This window comes from Anabrus simplex, chromosome 2 (assembly GCF_040414725.1).
Source record: "Anabrus simplex isolate iqAnaSimp1 chromosome 2, ASM4041472v1, whole genome shotgun sequence".
NCBI lineage: Eukaryota > Metazoa > Arthropoda > Insecta > Orthoptera > Tettigoniidae > Anabrus > Anabrus simplex.
Window position 1 is genome coordinate 185,549,429 of NC_090266.1, and position 21,081 is coordinate 185,570,509.

The 21,081-nt window shown below is 38.7% G+C and overlaps 1 protein-coding gene and 1 pseudogene across 5 annotated transcripts in view; both read left to right on the forward strand.

The window, feature by feature from the left end:
• Positions 1–21,081, forward strand: part of bgm (bubblegum) — a 514,443-nt gene that overhangs the window by 335,557 nt on the left and 157,805 nt on the right. For all 5 annotated transcript variants that reach the window (XM_067140465.2, XM_067140469.2, XM_067140466.2 and 2 more), the window contains exons 4-5: positions 16,362–16,566; positions 16,701–16,835. In XM_067140465.2, the coding sequence (XP_066996566.2) occupies positions 16,362–16,566; positions 16,701–16,835 (340 nt within the window). The remainder of the gene's footprint in view (positions 1–16,361; positions 16,567–16,700; positions 16,836–21,081) is intronic.
• LOC136862732 (piggyBac transposable element-derived protein 4-like) lies at positions 6,660–8,060 on the forward strand (annotated as a pseudogene).

The window sequence follows — 21,081 nt, forward strand, 5'->3', positions numbered from 1 at the left end:
ATTTTCTGAGGAGACCTCTAGCCATGAACACCAAGGCATGATCAGCTTTTTGCTAGTTGTTTTACGTTTGCACCAACACAGATAGGACTTATGGCGACGATGGGACAGGAAAAGCCTAGGAATGGGAAGGAAGCGGCCGTGATCTTAATTAAGGTACAGCCCCAGTATTTGCCTGGTGTGAAAATGGGAAATAATGGAAAACTATGTTCAGGGCAGCCGACAGTAGGGTTCGAACCCACTATCTCCCGGATGCGAGCTCATAGCTGCGCGCTCCTAACCGCATGGCCAACTCGCTCGGTGGCATGACAGCAAATCTGTTGGTACATCCTAGGTGTCCATAGTCTTTGTACCCACCAATTTAATCCAAAGTCACATTGTAATGAAGTCTAGCAGACAAAGAAACTTCATTAAATATGAGGGACCAAACTGTTTGATCACTAGCCTACTCACAGTTCTGACTCGAGATTCTAACACTTTGAAGAAAGCCGTGCCAATGCCTGTAGGAAATGAACAGGAATTAAGTACTTTTGTAAGGGTTCAACAGTATCACTATTGGCTGTAGTAGTAGAAACAGCAATACTACAAGTGATAGTAACAGTGGTAGAAGTAGCAGCAGTACCGGTAACAGGAGGAGTGGAGGCAGTGGAAGCAGCAGCAGCAGAACTCGTAGCAGCTGAAGGACCTGACCGACGTCCAGACTTATGTCGAGGCACATCTATAGGCCTTATGGGGGAAAAATCACTAAGATATGAATTTTTTCTCCCCTACTACAGTGAATGCAATCATCATTCATTTATAAATATCTATAGTAATTATGGTCCTCCTACAATTCTTAAGGTAGGAATAACAGGAATAAAATTACATTGAGCACGTTGTCCACCAAAATTCGTTAAACACTTGACTGTATTGAGGGATATTAAAGGACTGATTTTGCTGTGTTCATGTTTGGTTGAAATTAATGAAGAAAAATCTTACTGTTATTGCAAATTTGATTTTCACTGACTCCAAAAGTAGATCCCTATATGCTGAGAGGAAAATGGACAAAAATGTACAATGGTACATTCAAATGTTCACAATTTCAGCTACACTCTGCCTCTAATAGATGTACAAATTTCAACTTACTAGGTAAGGCAAGACTAGGTATGACAGGCATTACAGTGACTTTCATTATGAGAAGCGAGGTTCAACCTCGCCTGCCACTGTTGAATTTACCATAATTACCTCCGGAGAACAATTTGAAATGAAGAACAGAAAAATCTGATAGGTCACAGCACTGTGACCTTTAATAATATTAATAATGATAATAATTACTTACTTCTATCTGGGACATTATCTTTGATGGAGGTCCTGGATAGCTGGAGCAGCGAAAATGTCTCAAACACATAGTGTGGTTCCTCAGCTGCTTTGAAGAAAGCTGCCGCAACTTTCGTATTCCCACAATGTCCAGCCACTCTTGGCAAATATCACTTTTAGGAACAGGGAAATGGTGAAATAAGATAAGATTCCCTGCTGCCGGAACTCTTCACTACTGGTGTATATCCCACAAATTTGGCACTTTCCATGCATGGTCTAAGGAATAAAAAGAAAAAGAACAAAATAATTAAGAGCACTGACAACAGTTTATAATTTTACTACTAAATTCAATACCATCAAAATGATAGTGGCTTATCAGAAATAATATATTACATCTACTGAATTTAATAAATTAATTAAGAATTTATTTCAGCCAAAAGGCCATAACGTGACATAAATATGATACACATATTATTGTTATTAATAGCAACCACCACGCAAAAAACTTTAAAAAATATATTTTTGGGAACAGAAACAGCTATCAATCATCAACTTAATAACTTGCATAACCTCCTGTGGCCTAGTGTTCTTTTAGGAGGACACTGTTTAAAAATAGAATCAAATATGCCGCAAAAAATATTTTAAACAATAAACTAAATATAACATTGAATAGGCCGAAAAGTCGGTGTTATATTTATTGGAATTTCATTTACATTGGTGTGATATGCATTTCATATTCCGGCCTCAGGAGGTTAATAAAATAGGAATAATAAGAAATTCTTACCTCAAATATCTTCTACTTCTTCAAACAAGAAAATCCACTCAGAATTTCACTGAAAAACACTCGCAGAGCATGAAAACAAAAATAAACAAGAAGATAAACAAAGATAACAAAGTAGACTGGTCTCACACATGGTCATCAAAGCAATAATTACGAATTCGTTTCAGCCGAAAGGGCATAATGTGACATACATATGTATATTACACGTGCTATTGTTATTAATAACATACTCGCATATAGTGAAATTGAAATTAAAAACGGGTTGGCAAGTTCAAAACACATAATTACAAACTATGACTGAGATCAACAGCCCGATCGACCGGGAATTCTCAAAACGAAATCGACAAATAGCAATCACGAGATGTTTCTACCAATAGGAGCTCCCGTATTAGTCACGTGGTGTTCGGTGAAGTGAGGTGGGGTACAACAGCGGTGTATGGCGGTCGTAGGGTAAAGTTACTCAGTCTGAGCGAGCCCGCGGAAGCGTAGGATCTATGCGACTGTCAACCCCCCCCCCCTGCTCGGAGCTACTGCTGCGAATAGGAAGTGGCCCTCCAGTTAACCTCCGGAGCTCCGTAAAAGGGCTGGTTTACACGGGTAGAGTAGCGAGGCGAGTAGAGTAGCTACGTTACTCTACTCTGCCACTGTCTGGTAGAGTTGACACTCGTGTCGTTCATACGGGAGTAGAGTCATACAGTAGAGAAGAGTAGTAACAACATGTCAAGACGTAAGCACATAGTAAGGAAGTGTTTAAAGACATTTGCAAACATATTATTGCAAGAGGTTAGTGAAGCTTTAGAAGAAGTAAATGAGGAAAGAACGGAATGGGTAAGAGTCTGGCTTAGTAGGAGAGATACACTCGGGGCATCAACATTAATTCTGAGAGACCTTGCGACAGAGTATAAAGAAGAATACAGAAAGTGTATGAGGTTGACGCTTGATAACTTTCGGACATTGTTAGATGCTATAACACCGCAAATTCAAAGACACGACACAGTGATGAGAGATGCAATAACACAGAAAGTTAAGCTTGAGGTACCTCTGAAGTTCTTGGCCACTGGTAATAGCCATCAGTACACTGGCGTAAGCGTAATTTTTAGTAGCTTCTTCGCCAAAAATACCCCAATTATTGATCTATGTATATCCTTTTTTTCGTTCGTTGCTTGTACGGCCCAGGTGTAGAGTTTAAGCTTCAAGATCTGACATTGTACAGTACTGTAAACAATAATTATTTTGGATATTCCAAACAAAATATGAAAATTATTCCACTTTTTGGGAAATTACTTTTATTGCTGGAAATTAATGGCAATGGCAAGTGACATGTAGAAGATCCCTATGTATGTTATTAATATAAATAAAGTACACAGTCCTGCACTACTGTCTTGCCTAACTTAAACACGTCGAGACACATGATGGACTCTCTGTGTAACACTGAAACTTGAGAAACCTTCATTTAAAGGGACAATTCACCTGACACTTGTTTATATTTTATGTTGCATCTCCGAAACTATTATAGGTATTTTTAAAAACCTTCTTAGACAATACACCTGCATTTGTTTGACCTTCAAAGGTGTAGGCTACCTCCCCTTAATATCACTCAGCTATAACATTACGTTGTGGATGAATAGGCCTAATATACCTAGCTTTTGGTATTACCTTGCAAAATATACTTTACAAAATCACTTAAGAGGGGCAGGTCTGCGGCACCACCTTCCGACTTGGATTTACGAATTTTCATCGGTTCTTGGTTGTAGGTACATCGTAATTTTTAATTTATTTTCTGTTTAAGTTCCATTAAACCAAAACCCTCTCTACCCAATTTCGTAATCAAGTCCTCTTCCGCCGTCCGTCTCATATTCTTGTTTCTGTAAATAATGCTGTTTATGTTCCATAAACATTCTTTTTCACGGTAAAGTTCTACAAATTTGCATGTTTCTTCTTCCGTCCACTTCATTTTACCGCCAAATAAACGCACAGATTCTCAGTACACTCAACGGAATACCATCAGAACACATATGGTAATAGTCGAACGACGCGCTAACTGAAAAAATCGAGCGTCCTCGGCCTCCTCCGCTAGCTCTCGGAGCTCGGTTCCGGTGGAGGGGGAAGGATAGTGGTAGAATTACTTGACCACACCGGAAACCCACTCTACTCTACTTCCTACTAGCTACTCTACTCTACTTGCTACTATCCCAGTCGTTTAAGGCTGGTTTACACGAGTAGAGTAGCGAGGCGAGTAGAGTGGATAGTAGAGCTACTAGCATAGTGTAAACGACTGGGGTAATAGCAAGTAGAGTAGCTAGTAGGCAGTAGAGTAGAATGGGTTTCCGGTGTGGTCAAGTAACTCTACCACTATCCTTCCCCCTCCACCGGAACCCAGCTCCGAGAGCTAGCGGAGGAGGCCGAGGACGCTCGATTTTTCAGTTAGCGCGTCGTTCGACTATTTCCATATGTGTTCTGATGGTATTCCGTTGAGTGTACTGAGAATCTGTGCGTTTATTTGGCGGTAAAATGAAGTGGAGGGAAGAAGAAACATGCAAATTTATAGAACTTTACCGTGAAAAAGAATGTTTATGGAACATAAACAGCATTATTTACAGAAACAAGAATATGAGACGGACGGCGGAAGAGGACTTGATTACGAAATTGGATAGAGAGGGTTTTGGTTTAATGGAACTTAAACAGAAAATAAATTAAAAATTACGATGTACCTACAACCAAGAACCGATGAAAATTCGTAAATCCAAGAAGTCGAAAGGTGGTGCCGCAGACCTGCCCCTCTTAAGTGATTGAGTAAAGTATATTTTGCAAGGTAATACCAAAAGCTAGGTATATTAGGCCTATTCATCCACAACGTAACATTATAGCTGAGTGATATTAAGGGGAGGTAGCCTACACCTTTGGAGGTCAAACAAATGCAGGTGTATTGTCTAAGAAGGATTTTAAAAATACCTATACCTATAATAGTTTCGAAGATGCAACATAAAATATAAACACGTGTCAGGTGAATTGTCCCTTTAAATGAAGGTTTCTCAAGTTTCAGTGTTACACAGAGAGTCCATCATGTGTCTCGACGTGTTTAAGTTAGGCAAGACAGTAGTGCAGGACTGTGTACTTTATTTATATTAATAACATACATAGGGATCTTCTACATGTCACTTGCCATTGCCATTAATTTCCAGCAATAAAAGTAATTTCCCAAAAAGTGGAATAATTTTCATATTTTGTTTGGAATATCCAAAATAATTATTGTTTACAGTACTGTACAATGTCAGATCTTGAAACTTAAACTCTACACCTGGGCCGTACAAGCAACGAACGAAAAAAAGGATATACATAGATCAATAATTGGGGTATTTTTGGCGAAGAAGCTACTAAAAATTACGCTTACGCCAGTGTACTGATGGCTATTACCAGTGGCCAAGAACTTCAGAGGTACCTCAAGCTTAACTTTCTGTGTTATTGCATCTCTCATCACTGTGTCGTGTCTTTGAATTTGCGGTGTTATAGCATCTAACAATGTCTGAAAGTTATCAGGCGTCAACCTCATACACTATCTGTATTCTTCTTTATACTCTGTCGCAAGTTCTCTCAGAATTAATGTTGATGCCCCGAGTGTATCTCTCCTACTAAGCCAGACTCTTACCCATTCCGTTCTTTCCTCATTTACTTCTTCTAAAGCTTCACTAACCTCTTGCAATAATATGTTTGCAAATGTCTTTAAACACTTCCTTACTATGTGCTTACGTCTTGACATGTTGTTACTACTCTTCTCTACTGTATGACTCTACTCCCGTATGAACGACACGAGTGTCAACTCTACCGGACAGTGGTAGAGTAGAGTAACGTAACTACTCTACTATCTATTCTACTAGTGTAAACTAGCCCTTACACTATGCTAGTAGTCCTACTATCCACTCTACTCGCCTCGCTACTCTACCCGTGTAAACCAGCCTTAACGTAGCCACTCTCCTATCTACTCTACTCGCCTCGCTACTCTACCCGTGTAAACCAGCCTTACCCGTGTAAACCAGCCTTAACTGCTTTGCCTCCGTCGGTAGTACCGGAGATCACCGGAGGAGCGCTTTAATCGTATTATCCGATTCAACCAACAGGAGGGCCGCCTCCTCTTCACAGCGGGAATGTGCTTGCGAGTATAGTCGTATTTAAGCTTCAAAATACGTGTTTTCGTTCGTTATATTGTTTTCATTTGAATAGTAGTTTATTGTTTTTATATATTTTGTTTATATTCAACATTTATCGGTGTTCTGAAGTGAAGTTTAGTTTAACATTTCGTGCCGCGAGTAGGCCTATTTTTTTAATGGCTGGACCAAGTTCTAGGATAAATAATTCCGAAGTCTTGGTTCATTTAGATGCTTTAGACGATAACAGTGACTTTATAGCCGAGAGCGATTCGTATTTTATAGAGAGATATGATAGTACTCGAGAAACAACCCCAATAAATGCTCCCAGTATATCTGACAGTGATGATGATATGGATTATGAAGACAACAGGGAGAATCTGTCACCTGAAAATCCTCTCCCTCTCCCATTTCAATATCATGAATTATCTGGGCCCAAACACATGCCATCTCCTGAGTCTCTTCCAATAGCCTACTTCCTTTTGTTTTCCACAGATTTTATTCTTTCTCTTATGGTGACAGTGTCTAATCGATATGTCCAACAATTCATCACAAGTAAGAGAAATAATGTCCCCGCCTCTCTAAAGAATTGGGTCAGGATCACACTGTCTGAAATGAAAGGATTTATTGCATGTCTTCTTAACATTGGTATCAACAGAAGACCAACCTTTGCATCTCACTGGTCTTCTCAGTTCGATCCATGGTTCCCTATAATGTTTACTAAACATAGGTTCTCACACTTGCTGCGGTTCTTTCATCTTGTCAACAATGAGGGATTGCCAGGGCCAGGATAAATAGGATATGATCCCTGTGCAAAGTATAAATCATTAGTGGATCATGCCAACAGGGTATTTAGGCATCATTATACAACACATCAGGAGATTAGCATTGATCAGTCTCTTGTAGGAACTAAAAATAAAACCAGCCCAGCAAACACCACCACCGTTGGGGGATCAAATTTTGGATGTTGTATGATTCTGTCCAATTACTGCATGGGTATTTTTACCTACAAGGGTGCCAGATCTCAATAAGACAGAGACAGTATTATAAAACATGGTTAGGGATAGGCTACATCGTCATGATAAAGCACCTAATGATGGGTGGTTACCTCAACAAGGGTCACCATGTCTTTGTTGACAACTATTTCGTGTCTGTACGACTCGTGCGCCATCTTTACCTTCTTGGTACATATAGCCTATAACAGGAACTGTTAGGTGAAATAGGAAATATTTGCTTCAGAATTTTAAAAATAAATTTTCTGTTGGACAGAAACTGTATTTTAGGTCAGGTCCAATGTTAGCACGTGCATTCCGAGAAAAGAAGTTCCACGAAAACCCAGTCATTCTCCTATCTAGTCATGCAATAGCCCAAGAACAGGAAATTCCAGCAACCCACAACAGTGCCAACAGCAATTCTAAACCAGCAATAATAACAACCTATAATAAATTCATGGGTGGGACTGACACCTCGGACATGATGTTATACAGTTACCTTGATGTGAGGCGGACTGTACGTTACTGGAAGAAGGTGGCTTTCAATATCATTGCTAGAATGGTACTGAACATTTACATTCTTTATCAGGAAAACAATAAGGGATAAGGGAAAACAATATCTAGACTGCACTATACTGTATCAGTGAGTGCCTAGGGGAGGAGTGGATTACCACAAAATTAAGTGACATCCATTATCAAAGAGGACCAAAGGGGGTGAGGAAGCTTCCTGAGAGGAAGGAGTCCAACTGTGTTGTATGCAGCAATAAGGAAAAGAGGAGGAGGGCCAGAACAGTACGCACTAGGTGTAAAAATGGTCTGCATGGAGAGTGTTTTCCAAAACACAAATGCTGACTCCGAATTGTAGAATTGTAGTGAAGATAAGGTACAATATATTAGATAGTATCTTGCCAGTAATGTTCGTGTTTTTCTTCGTGTACGGCAATCCTTTCGATACTTAAGCATTTAACCAAACGCAGTGTAGTGTAGTGTAGATACATTGTAGATACAGTACATTTAGATAGTGCCGTATCTTGCCTGCTATATTCGTGTGTATCTATTAGACCGTAATACTAATAATAATTTGTCTAAGCATTTAGCTTCGTTGGTAATCTTTGGGTACAGTAGTTCTTACAAATTTCATTTCTGTTGTGCTTAGTTAATTTTTTTTGCTAGCTGCTTTACATCGCACCGACACAGATAGGTCTTATGGCGACGATGGGACAGGGAAGGTCTAGGAGTGGGAAGGAAGCGGCCGTGGCCTTAATTAAGGTACAGCCCCAGCATTTGCCTGGTGTGAAAATGGGAAACCACGGAAAGCCATCTTCAGGGCTGCCGACAGTGGGGCTCGAACCCACGATCTTAGTTTAGTGACATACGGTACGGTACCGGTATCGTAATTAGCATACGTCTGAAAGTAGTTTAAAATTACTGTAGTGTACTGTATAGTAGTATACGAGTAATATCCTATTAGAATTTAGTGTGATTACTTTATTATTGTAAAATATTTGTGTAGTACTGGTGTAGTAGAGTTATCCGTAGAAACTCTTACTAAAATACTGTTGTTGTAATTAGAATAGGCTTAATTGCAGTTTGGAATTGTGTAGTTCTTGTGTAGGCTATTACTTTCGATATTCAGTAATTAACAGCAGTTTTTATCCTGTCAGGGGTTGTAGGATAAAAAAATAGAGCACGACTAAGTAGTATTGTAGTGTAGTCGTATATTAATTACCTTATTGTTGTGTACTATCCCAGACAATATATCCCTCCGTTCATTTATTTTTTGCAAATAAGTTATTTTATTTTTAATTTCATTTTTTCCCCGTAAAGAATGGCTAAGGAGCGCGAGTGTACTTACGGTGGGTGTGGCGAGGCATTGAGGGGTATGAGGGAGGAGTTGGAAAGTTTGAGGGAGATAATTAGGATTCTCACAGAAAACAGGAAAGAAGATAGGACTCCCTCAAACAATGTACAGGTTACAGTAGGTGTACGAGAGGGAGGGGAAGGAAAGGGAGGAGTTGTAGAAGACAGGTGGCCTAATGTTCTAAGGGGAAGGAGATTGCAGGCTAAGGGCTCTATTCAGGATCAGAATTCAAGGACAGGTGTCTGTGCGAAATCGGTACGAGTCACTCCAGGTAGAACAACAGAGGGAAGATGAGGGACAGGGAACTGTTGGTGAGATGTGTGGAAGTAGGAGGAAGGGAAAAGGTAGGAAAGGAAAATGTAGAGTAGAGCATAGGAAAAGACAGGTAGAACAGGGTCATGGGAAGGAGAAAAGGGAGGAGGAAGTAGCTTCTGCAGCTATCAGGAAAGATAGGGCTGACCAGGAGGGGAGGTGATCAAATGAGGTGGGTAGGGTTGAGGCTCTGGTCATGGGGGATTCCATCGTTGGACACGTGGGGAAAGTGTGTGGAGGAAAGGGTACCAGGGTAGAGTGTTATCCAGGAATTAGGTTAAGGCAGATGTTAAGGAAAGTAGAAGAGAGGGAGGAGGGGAAGGAGAAGGTGGTAGTGTTTCACGTTGGTACCAACAACGTAAGGCAAGCTGGTATAAGTACCAATATAGTTGGAGATGTGTGGGATCTGGTAAATGCAGCACGGGTGAAGTTTAAGAAAGCGGAGATTGTTATTAGTGGAATACTGTGTAGAAGGGATACTGACTGGAGGGTGATTGGGGATTTAAATGAGACTATGGAGTGGGCATGTGGGAAACAGGGGGTGAAATTTCTAGATCCTAATGGGTGGGTAGGAGATAGGGATCTGCGCTCAGATTGCCTTCATTTAAACCGCAGTGGTACGTATAAGTTAGGAAATTTGTTTGGAAGGGTAATAGGGAAATACATTCAGGGAAAAGGGATAGCCTAGGGAGCGGTGATAAGGGAACAGGGAACTGGAAATCAAGTAGGGATGACATAAAATTGTTAGTGTTGAACTGTAGAAGTATTGTAAGGAAAGGAATAGAATTAAGTAATTTAATAGATATATATTTACCAGATATTGTAATAGGAGTTGAATCATGGCTGAGAAATGATATAATGGATGCAGAAATTTTCTCACGGTACTGGAGTGTGTATCGTAGAGATAGGATAGGAAGGGTGGGAGCGGGAGTGTCCATTCTGGTGAAGGAAGAATTTGTAAGCTACGAAAAAGTTAAAGATGAGACACATGAAATTCTAGGTGTAAGGCTCATTTCTAAAGATAATAGGCAACTTGATATATTTGGAGTGTACAGATCGGGAAAGGGTAGCACTGACGCGGATTCGGAATTATTTGATAGGATAGTCAGCTATGTGGGAAACGACATGGAAAGGAATGTGATTGTAGCGGGCGATCTGAATTTGCCAGATGTCAATTGGGAAGGAAATGCGAACGGCAGGAAGCATGACCAACAAATGGCAAATAAGTTAATATGGGAAGGACAGCTGATTCAGAAAGTGATGGAACCAACAAGAGGGAAAAATATCCTGGATGTCGTGCTGATAAAACCAGATGAGCTCTATAGGGAAACTGAAGTAATAGATGGTATTAGTGATCATGAAGCTGTTTTTGTGGTAGTTAAAAATAAATGTGATAGAAAGGAAGGTCTTAAAAGTAGGACTGTTAGGCAGTACCATATGGCTGATAAAGCAGGGATGAGGCAGTTTCTAAAAAGTAATTATGATCGGTGGAAAACGGTAAATAAAAATGTAAACAGACTCTGGGATGGGTTTAAACAAATTGTTGAGGAATGCGAAAACAGGTTTGTACCATTAAGGGTGGTAAGGAATGGTAAAGACCCACCTTATTAAAATAGAGAAATAAAGAGACTAAGAAGGAGGTGCAGACTGGAAAGAAATATAGTTAGAAATGGCTGTGGAAGTAAGGAGAAATTGAAGGAACTTACTAGAAAATTGAATCTAGCAAAGAAGGCAGCTAAGGATAACATGATGGCAAGCATAATTGGCAGTCATACGAATTTTAGTGAAAAATGGAAGGGTATGTATAGGTATTTTAAGGCAGAAACTGGTTCCAAGAAGGACATCCAGGAATAATTAATGCTTTTTTTGCTAGCTGCTTTACGTCGCACCGACACAGATAGGTCTTATGGCGACGATGAATAATTAATGAACAAGGGGAGTGTGTATGTGAGGATCTTCAAAAGGCAGAAGTATTCAGTCAGCAGTATGTAAAGATTGTTGGTTTACAAGGATAATGTACAGATAGAGGAGGAGACTAAGGCCAAAGAAGTAATAAAATTTACAGATGATAACAATGACATTTACAATAAGATACAAAAGTTGAAAACTAGAAAAGCGGCTGGAATTGATCAGATTTCTGGGGATATACTAAAGACAATGGGTTGGGATATAGTACCATATCTGAAGTATTTATTTGATTATTGTTTGGTCGGAGGAGCTATACCAGATGAATGGAGAGTTGCTATAGTAGCCCCTGTGTATAAAAGAAAGGGTGATAGACATAAAGCTGAAAATTACAGGCCAGTAAGTTTGACATGCATTGTATGTAAGCTTTGGGAAGGCATTCTTTCTGATTATATTAGACATGTTTGTGAAATTAATAACTGGTTCGATAGAAGGCAATTCGGTTTTAGGAAAGGTTATTCCACTGAAGCTCAACTTGTAGGATTCCAGCAAGATATAGCAGATATCTTGGATTCAGGAGGTCAAATGGACTGTATCGCGATTGACCTGTCTAAAGCATTTGATAGGGTGGATCATGGGAGACTACTGGCAAAAATGAGTGCAATTGGACTAGACAAAAGAGTGACTGAATGGGTTGCTATATTTCTAGAAAATAGATCTCAGAGAATTAGAGTAGGTGAAGCTTTATCTGACCCTGTAATAATTAAGAGGGGAATTCCTCAAGGCAGTATTATCGGACCTTTATGTTTTCTTATATATATAAATGATATGAGTAAATCAGTTAAATCGGAGGTAAGGATTTTTGCGGATGATGTTATTCTCTATAGAGTGATAAATAAGTTACAAGGTTGTGAGCAACTGCAACGTGACCTCGAAAATCTTGTGAGATGGACAGCAGGCAATGGTATGTTGATAAACGGGGTTAAAAGTCAGGTTGTGAGTTTAACAAATAGGAAAAGTCCTCTCAGTTTTAATTACTGCGTTGATGGGGTGAAAGTTCCTTTTGGGGATCATTGTAAGTATCTAGGTGTTATTATAAGGAAAGATCTTCATTGGGGTAATCACATAAATGGGATTGTAAATAAAGGGTACAGATCTCTGCACATGGTTATGAGGGTGTTTAGGGGTTGTAGTAAGGATGTAAAGGAGAGGGCATATAAATCTCTCGTAAGACCCCAACTAGAGTATGGTTCCAGTGTATGGGACCCTCACCAGGATTACCTGATTCAAGAACTGGAAAAAATCCAAAGAAATGCAGCTCGATTTGTTCTGGGTGATTTCCGACAAAAGAGTAGCGTTACAAAAATGTTGCAAAGTTTGGGTTGGGAAGAATTGAGAGAAAGAAGAAGAGCTGCTCGACTAAGTGGTATGTTCCGAGCTGTCAGCGGAGAGATGGCGTGGAATGACATTAGTAGACGAATAAGTTTGAATGGCGTTTATAAAAGTAGGAAAGATCACAATATGAAGATAAAGTTGGAATTCAGGAGGACAAACTGGGGCAAATATTCATTTATAGGAAGGGGAGTTAGGGATTGGAATAACTTACCAAGGGAGATGTTCAATAAATTTCCAATTTATTTGAAATCATTTAGGAAAAGGCTAGGAAAGCAACAGATAGGGAATCTGCCACCTGGGCGACTGCCCTAAATGCAGATCAGTATTGACTGATATTGATTGATTGAAAGGTACGTGTACAGTTCTTTGCGTCAGGTGCTATATGACTAAATAAGAAAAAAATTTATTATATTATACAGAATTTATTGCTCTTATTTTCAGAATGGCTGATCAACAATATCGCTAAAGAACAGATTACTTTCTTAGTGTTTGAAGACAGATTTTTATTTTTTGTAATATATTTTCAATTTTTTTGTTGTAGTAAAATATGCCATGAACAATTTTTGGGATATTTTTCCTAAAACTATATTGAATAGTGTGATTTTTCAGTTTTGTATCTGGGGATTTCTTTATATGGCAATTTTACAGTGTTTTGGGCATGACAGGTGAAAATAGCCTGAGAGCAATAGGGTTAAATGCTGATCTAATGCCAAAACTGCGGTCTTTTCAATATATTTTTCTCTACTTCAACTTCTAATAGGTATTGGCTAAATCAGTTGTTGAGAAATATTTCGCTTTCCCTAGTGAGTCACTTTCCGATCGTTATCTCGTTTAATTTTCTATCTAAATAAGATATCTCGTTAAAGTCTCGACATATTTTGAAAATCTTTTCTCTATCACTCTTTAGCATATGATCTGCCCTAATTAGTTTGATTACTCCCTGAATTCTCGATTGTGTACATTTCTATGTGTCACTTCGTTCTACTTTCATTACGTGCACAATTTCATCTAATTGTTTTAAACCGAAGTAATGCATGAAAAATACTGTACCCCTTTTAATAAACTTATTAGTGCCCCCACCTGTTTTCAGCACTTCCATTTTTCTGTCTGCTGATGCTTTCGTCGCAGCTTTCTTCATATTCTCCCAAACTGTCTTCAAATTTGCAGCGTCCCGAACAGACTCATTTCCTTGGGAATTAAATGAATTGGCAATTTTTCCCCACCAATCATTCTTTATCTGTGTCGTTACACCATCTGTTTTCTTATTTTCAATTACATGAATGTTCTCAGCCACCAAATTAATTAACATTTCCTTCTCATGTAACGTCATATTTGGCTTCTTCCTTCGTTTCTGCAGCTCACAAGCGGACATGATTTACGAGAAAATTATTAAAAACAATACTACTATCTCAAAAACTTCCAAACCACTCAACAACTTGTATACTTTTCACTAATGGCGGCAGTGCGTAGTCATTTGTTTTACATGAAGCTGTTTTCGTTGTAGTTAAAAAGAAATGCGATAGAATGGAAGGTCGTAAAAGTAGGACTATTAGGCAGTACCATATGGCTGAAAAGACAGGCATGAGGGACTTTTTACGAAGTAATTATGATCGGTGGAAAACGGTAAATGAAGATATAAACAGACTGTGGGATGGGTTTTTAAGGAATTGTTAAGAAATGTGAAAACAGGTATGTACCTTTCAAGGTGCTAAGAAATGGTAAAGACCTGCTATATTATAACAGGGAAGTAAAGAAACTAAGAAGGAGGTGCAGGTTGGAAAGAAATAGTGTTAGAAATGTCAGCTGAGGATAACATGATGGCAAGCATAATTGGCAGTCATACAAATTTGAGTGAAAAATGGAAGGGTATGTATAGGTCCTTTAATGTTGAAACAGGTTCAAAACTGGACATTCCAGGAATCATTAAGGAACAAGGGGAGTGTGTATGTGACTATCTGCAGAAGGCAGATATATTCGGTCAGCAGTGTGTAAAGATTGATGGTTACAAGCATAATGTCCAGGTAGAGGAGGTGACTAATACCAACGAAGTAATGAAATTTACCTACGACATTTATAATAAGATACAAATATATAAAATGAGAAAAGCAGCTGGAATTGATAAGATTTCTGGGGATATACTAAAGACAATGCATTGGGATATAGTACCATATCTGAAATACTTATTTGATTACCGTTTGCATGAAGGAGCTATACCACATGAATGGAGCGTTGCTATAGTAGCTCCTGTGTATAAAGGAAAGTGTGAGAAACATAAAGCCGAAAATTACAGAAAAGTCAGTTTAACGCGTGTTGCATATAAGCTTTGGGAAAGTATTATTTATGGTTGAGATTCATGTGTGAAACATCGTCGCCGTCATCATCATATGATTATTGTTGTTGTTGTTGTTGTTGTTGTTGCAAATCAGTAAAGAATTTAATGCGGCAATACAGGTGAACGCTCTTTAAATAACGCAATATCATATGTAAGGTAAGGAGTAGAGATGAACATTAGGTGAGGCTCATTTCACCAGGATATTTAAAGAAGCAATACATCAATATTAAGATTAATACTCCTTAAACAATAATCACTGCCACCACTTGTCACACATGAGATAACGAAGGTATTATTATTATTCACTTCCTTCGAAGCACTAGGAACAGAACTTCTTTGACCAGTTGCAAAAAAGTTTGCATGGAGCTCACTTCCTACACTGAAGGTTGAGGGTTCAAATCCTGAAACTGGCTTTCTGAGCCGAAGTTAGCAGGTTCGATCATGGTTCAGTCCGGTGGTATTTGAAAGTGCTCAAATATGTCAGCTACGTGTCAATAGATTTACCGGCATTTAAAAGAACTTGCGAGAGACAAAATTCCGGCAACTGGACGTCTCTGAAAATCGTAAAAGTAGTTGGTGGGACATAAAAACCAATAACATTATTATTAGTGTTAGTAATGTGATGCGTTGTGTGAATATGAAGTGGTGTGTATTAAGAAGAACAAAGCTACCCAGTCCCCGAGTCAAAGGAATTAATCAGACGCTAGTAAAATCCCCAGTCCGACCGCGAATTGAAGCGAAGGCCAATACGCTGACCATTCATCTATGGAATCGGACTGTGAGACATGAGAGGATGGTTGCCCAGTTGTACTCCCTCTTAAAACAATAATCACCACCACCACCTGTCACACATGAGATAACAAAAGTATTTCTCTAAATATCCTCATTTTACTATCATTTTGTCATCGAATGTTGTCTAACTCTTTGCTATGACCAGGAACACAGCTCATACCGAAACTGAATAAAATTTCACGTTGATCTGTGCCTTAGGACAGAAATAAAAGGGTAGAGCAGTAAGCAATATAAGCAAGTTATTTACTGCATTGGTTATGTAGTGTGCGGTCTTAATCAGAAGCCTATTTTGAGTGCATTTTGATGCTTGATGACGATGCTTGTAGTTTTAAGGTGCCTAACATCGTAGGTCATTGGCCCACTGAGTGCATTTTAGTGGTTTGGTTGCATGCCCTCATACAGAACCGAGGGTACATCACTGCTTGTGAGTATCGGTATTGTGATGGAATCCATGAATATTTAAAACTTCATAGATTACGTCCATTTGCTAATATGTCAGATTCATTCCCCCCTGTGCATCGATTAATAAGGAAGGGTAATTGTTCTATATTCACAGGTCCTGACCAAGTAATTCCAGCGAATGAAATCACAACTACCTACCCTGAGGGTCAGGTCAAGTTATCCATTGATAACAATGGTATTGCTGCAAAAGATCCCATCTCAGTGCCTGGATTACTGCGCAGGGCAGCACAGACATTCCCAGAAGTAGAAGCTCTTGCTGTTAAGGATAACAATGGGAAATGGAGGAAGATCACATATGGGTGAATTTCTTTTTCTTTTCTCTTCGTAAACTGAAGTAATTAATATTTCTGAAATTTCCATTCCATCACTAAAAGCAGTAACACTAAGAAATGTAAAGTAGCCAGGATTTGTATCAATGTATTCTTTGTTACAGCGAATATGAGAGAGCTGTACGAACTTGTGCGAAGGCATTCCTCAAGCTTGGTTTGAAAAGGCACCATTCTGTTTGCATTCTGGGTTTCAATTCTCCTGAATGGTTCATCTCTGATCTTGCTGCTATCTGTGCTGGGTAAGAAACAATTGGTGCATATCTGACTGTACTTCAGTTCTAAGATTTTTCACGTAAACCTGAAACTGGACACAGCCCAGTAGTATCTTGTCACTGCACCAGCATTATAAGCCATACGCTAAATAAATAAAACTGCACCATCAACTTCCATGCAGTATATGAAAATGCAGCTGCTTATTTGATAGAATATGAGTTTAGAATACAGTAGTCCATATTTTCTAGAGGAATATCCATTTGTAATTCGATAGATAGCTGCATACATAGGCTACATACATACATACATACATACATACATACATACATACATACATACATACATACATACATACATACATATACGTATACATACTCCTGACACAACGTATACCCATGCGGCAGCTTCTGATCCCAAAACTCGGCCCGCCCTGGTTATAATGAGGGTTGTCAGTTGGCCGTCCTGGTGATAATGAGGGTTGTCAGTCAGTTTCTTTCCTCTGGACACAAGGGGCGCGTGTCATTTAAAAGGCAAGTGAGCGTTATCGAGAGCAACGTTGTCATATTTTGTGTCCATTAGATAAACATATTGGCATTTAATTTATTCAAAAGACAAAATATAAACATAAAAAACCTGATCATGACCCACAGTACAAATCAATATCTCAGAATATTTTGTTTCATGCATAACCTGTGTGGTGGTCGCAGATGTTAGAAGGAAGAAAGAAAGAAAGAAAGAAAGAAAGAAAAGCAGAAGGAATTGCCAAATAAACTCGACAAAGAACTTTCAAATAGACCTAAATGATTGCTATGAGTTATTTTAAATAAATGATCACCATGAGCTATTTTAAATAAAAAAAAATAGCAGGTCTGCCTAAATACCATGCTTGTATTCATATCAAAGTAAACCTATTAAAATATTACTTTTATGCAGCTAATATCAGTGTCTCGCTTTCAGTTAAGAAAGGGAAAGTAAAATCATGAATTATGGACTGGGATAGTAATAATAATAACAACGAGCGAGTTGACCGTACGTTTAGGGGCGTGCAGCTGTGAGCTTGCATTCGGGAGATAGAAGGTTCGAACCCCACTGTCGGCAGCCCTGAAGGTGGTTTTCAGTAGTTTTCCGTTTTAACACAAGGCAAATAATTAAGGCCACGGCCGCTTCCTTCCCACTCCTAGTCGTTTCCTATTCCACTGTCGCCATAAAACCTATCTCTGTCGGTGCGATGTAAAGCCAGGTGTAAATTAATAATAATAATAATAATAATAATAATAATAATAATAATAATAATAATAATAATAATAATAATAATAATAATAATAATATAACTCTTGCCTACGTTGTTCTTCGTTAACATATCCTTATGCTTTACAAATCAGCCGTTGACTTTGCTTGCTTGAAGTTTTAGTCTCCTTCCTTTTCTTCTTAGAACTGCTACTACTTGGCTGAGTATCACTCGTGGGCACAGAACCACTTCTACTCTGTCGAGTATCATTCGTGGACACTGAACTAGTACTATTTGGTTGAATATCAGTGCTACTGATGCTCGGTTGAGGATCATTTGTGTGCACTGGCAGATTTAATTCAGGATCTTACGGTGCGTTCATTTCTAGGTTTGATTCCCACGGCCTCCATATTATTACATGAAGCTAAGTGAAAAGCAATGCACTTCAAAAATATTAATTAATTAATAAAATATTACAAGACTTTCAAACAGCGAACAAAGCACGTGCAAATTGTCTGAGCTGTTGTTTTTTTTTACCGGCTTTACGTCGCACCGACACAGTAGGTCTTATGGCGACGATGAGCTGAAAAATAGGGACTGACATCTATTTAATAAGAGGTGCATTGGCAACAGAGCTGTGAGGATTTCTGTTGGGGAGTGAGAACTTCTGTTTTAAAGCCCACTGCTGTCATAAACCATCCCCTATTGGTAAAGCAAATGGCCGAGAGATCAAACGTTTGCCGAACAGTTTGAATGCCTATGAGTATGCGTTGCCCATCTCAGCTATACATTCATACTGTACTGATTCAAATATATCTACGACATTGAATATAATATGCAACCCTATCCTTTTATCTCAAAAGGCGATAAAAATACTGGCAAATATACAGTAATATGCACCTGTCCTATGAAAACGTTCAGGATCAATCTAACATTGTACTCTTGTACGATACATCGTAAATTCTTCCAACATCCCTGTTACAGGGTTTATCAAGGTGAAGTATCACAGTGCGTATGAAAGAGTCATCATAAGATTTTCTCCGCTTCTTCACGTCCATGTTGTCACTAACAAACACGAACAGACACAAAACAGCATACTAGTGAACTTCCTACTAACATGGATCGACAATGACCACTACCATCCCCCTCTTTTATCACTGATTGCTGGCAAGCTCTTTTGGTGTACTTGAATACACCGTGATTGTTAGAAGTTGTAGGTAGAGACCTACACAAACAATAAGAATACAAGAAAAATAGCAACTACTTGTTATAAGTAGAGCTCGGAAGTTGAAGACCTATAAATTGCCCAAAAAAGACCTGCAAAAAGACCTAAAAATGGCAAAAAGGACATAAAAATGCAATACAAATTTATTCATAGTTTTAATTACATATTTAATGAAGGAATGGCCATTATGGTGTACAAAACGTTATGATTTACAATATTCCAGTAATGATTTTGTTCTCATTGTACATTTGATGAAATGGTACAGTTCACATTGCTTATTGCACAACACACACGTACACTGTGGAGATGGATCGTGAAAACCTCGGCGCATACATAGTTGGTGGTGAAATTCATGTACTGCTAGTCTGTTGAAGGCACTTCTTAGATCGGTGCTTGGTCCTGTCCAACTTCGATCCAACTTGGCGTCTGTTGAATAGAGGTCTGGGTCAAACTCTGCCATTTTCCTTCACCTGGTTAGGAGCAATTCCTGTTCCTGCTGTGTGAATGGGGAGTGGCAGTCTGTTTCTCAAATCTTCTATTAGAAATGTTTCTTTAGATAGCTCGTATGCCAGTCTTGAGTGCGACATGTTGGAGATTCCTAGAATCCTTTTAAGGAATCTAGCCTTAACGTTTTCTGTGGTCTTTAAGTCGGTTACTGTTAGATTCTCCCAGATTTGTTCTAGCCCATGGGTTAGTACTGGAAGCACCTTGGCGTAGAACAGAGTCATGGCTGTGGATGTAGACAATCTAGTGGGTTCACTGATATCGTATATGCTTCTTATTGCTGCCATAGACCTCTCCTTTATATGGTTTCTAAATGAGATGGCTGAAGGTTGAAGTGTTATTCCGAGGTATTTAAATGATTTTACGATCTCTGTCTTTTATTTGCACACAATTCTTTTAATTTTATTGTTTTATTTATTTTAATATTCCACCTATTCAATACAATTGATTTTGTGTTGTTAGAAATTCATATTACTACAACACTAAATTAAAAGGGACATGTTTCGCTCGGTTTCCGAACATCCTCAGCCTTGGTAACTTACTTCAAGGTTAAGACCTGTCATTGTTAGGGCCTGTACTACGACTGTCAGGTAAAGAGCCAGATACGTAGTCTGCAGTTTTGCAAACTAGAAGTTAAATATTTTCTTTCGTACTACCAACGGATTTTAATGGCGGTATTGTAATGCGGAAGATGTAGTAACATTTTTGTTGGGTTGGTAATAAGGTTACTGAAAATACAGTGAAATTTAGCGCGGTGGTATACGTGTTCCCTGGTGTTTACGTTTGTTTAGCTCTATTCCTTTTGAAATTGTATTACTAGAGTCCAATATCAGACTTTTATTAAGCTATAATGTGGAAGTTCAGGTCAAAACAGAATTAGGACTGAAATCTAAACATACGAAGAAATATTAAAATTAATTAACTATGTAACGAAACTGTTGTAGAAAATAAAAAGACTGAAAATGTAACCTGGACGCAAAAGTTAAGATTCGGGTTATGTACCTTTTTTGTCTAGTACTATTTACGAGGATGCGCGAAACGGCGAAAGTAAAGTAAAGTTTATATTCGTAATTAATGCCAGTGATGCAGCGTAGGATCATTAATTTGATTATTAATTCTATTTATTGCTTAGCCATCTTGATTCTTACAGTAGCGTCCCCGATAGGAGCGAAGTCCCAGATAAGAGCGTTAACTGCCTCTACAACTTCGGCATAGCTAACCTCGAGAATATTCTCCCAGATTACACATAAACGAAAGTCGTAATACGCGTTTTCAACCGAACTTCCAGATAAATGTGCAAACTGCCACATAAATT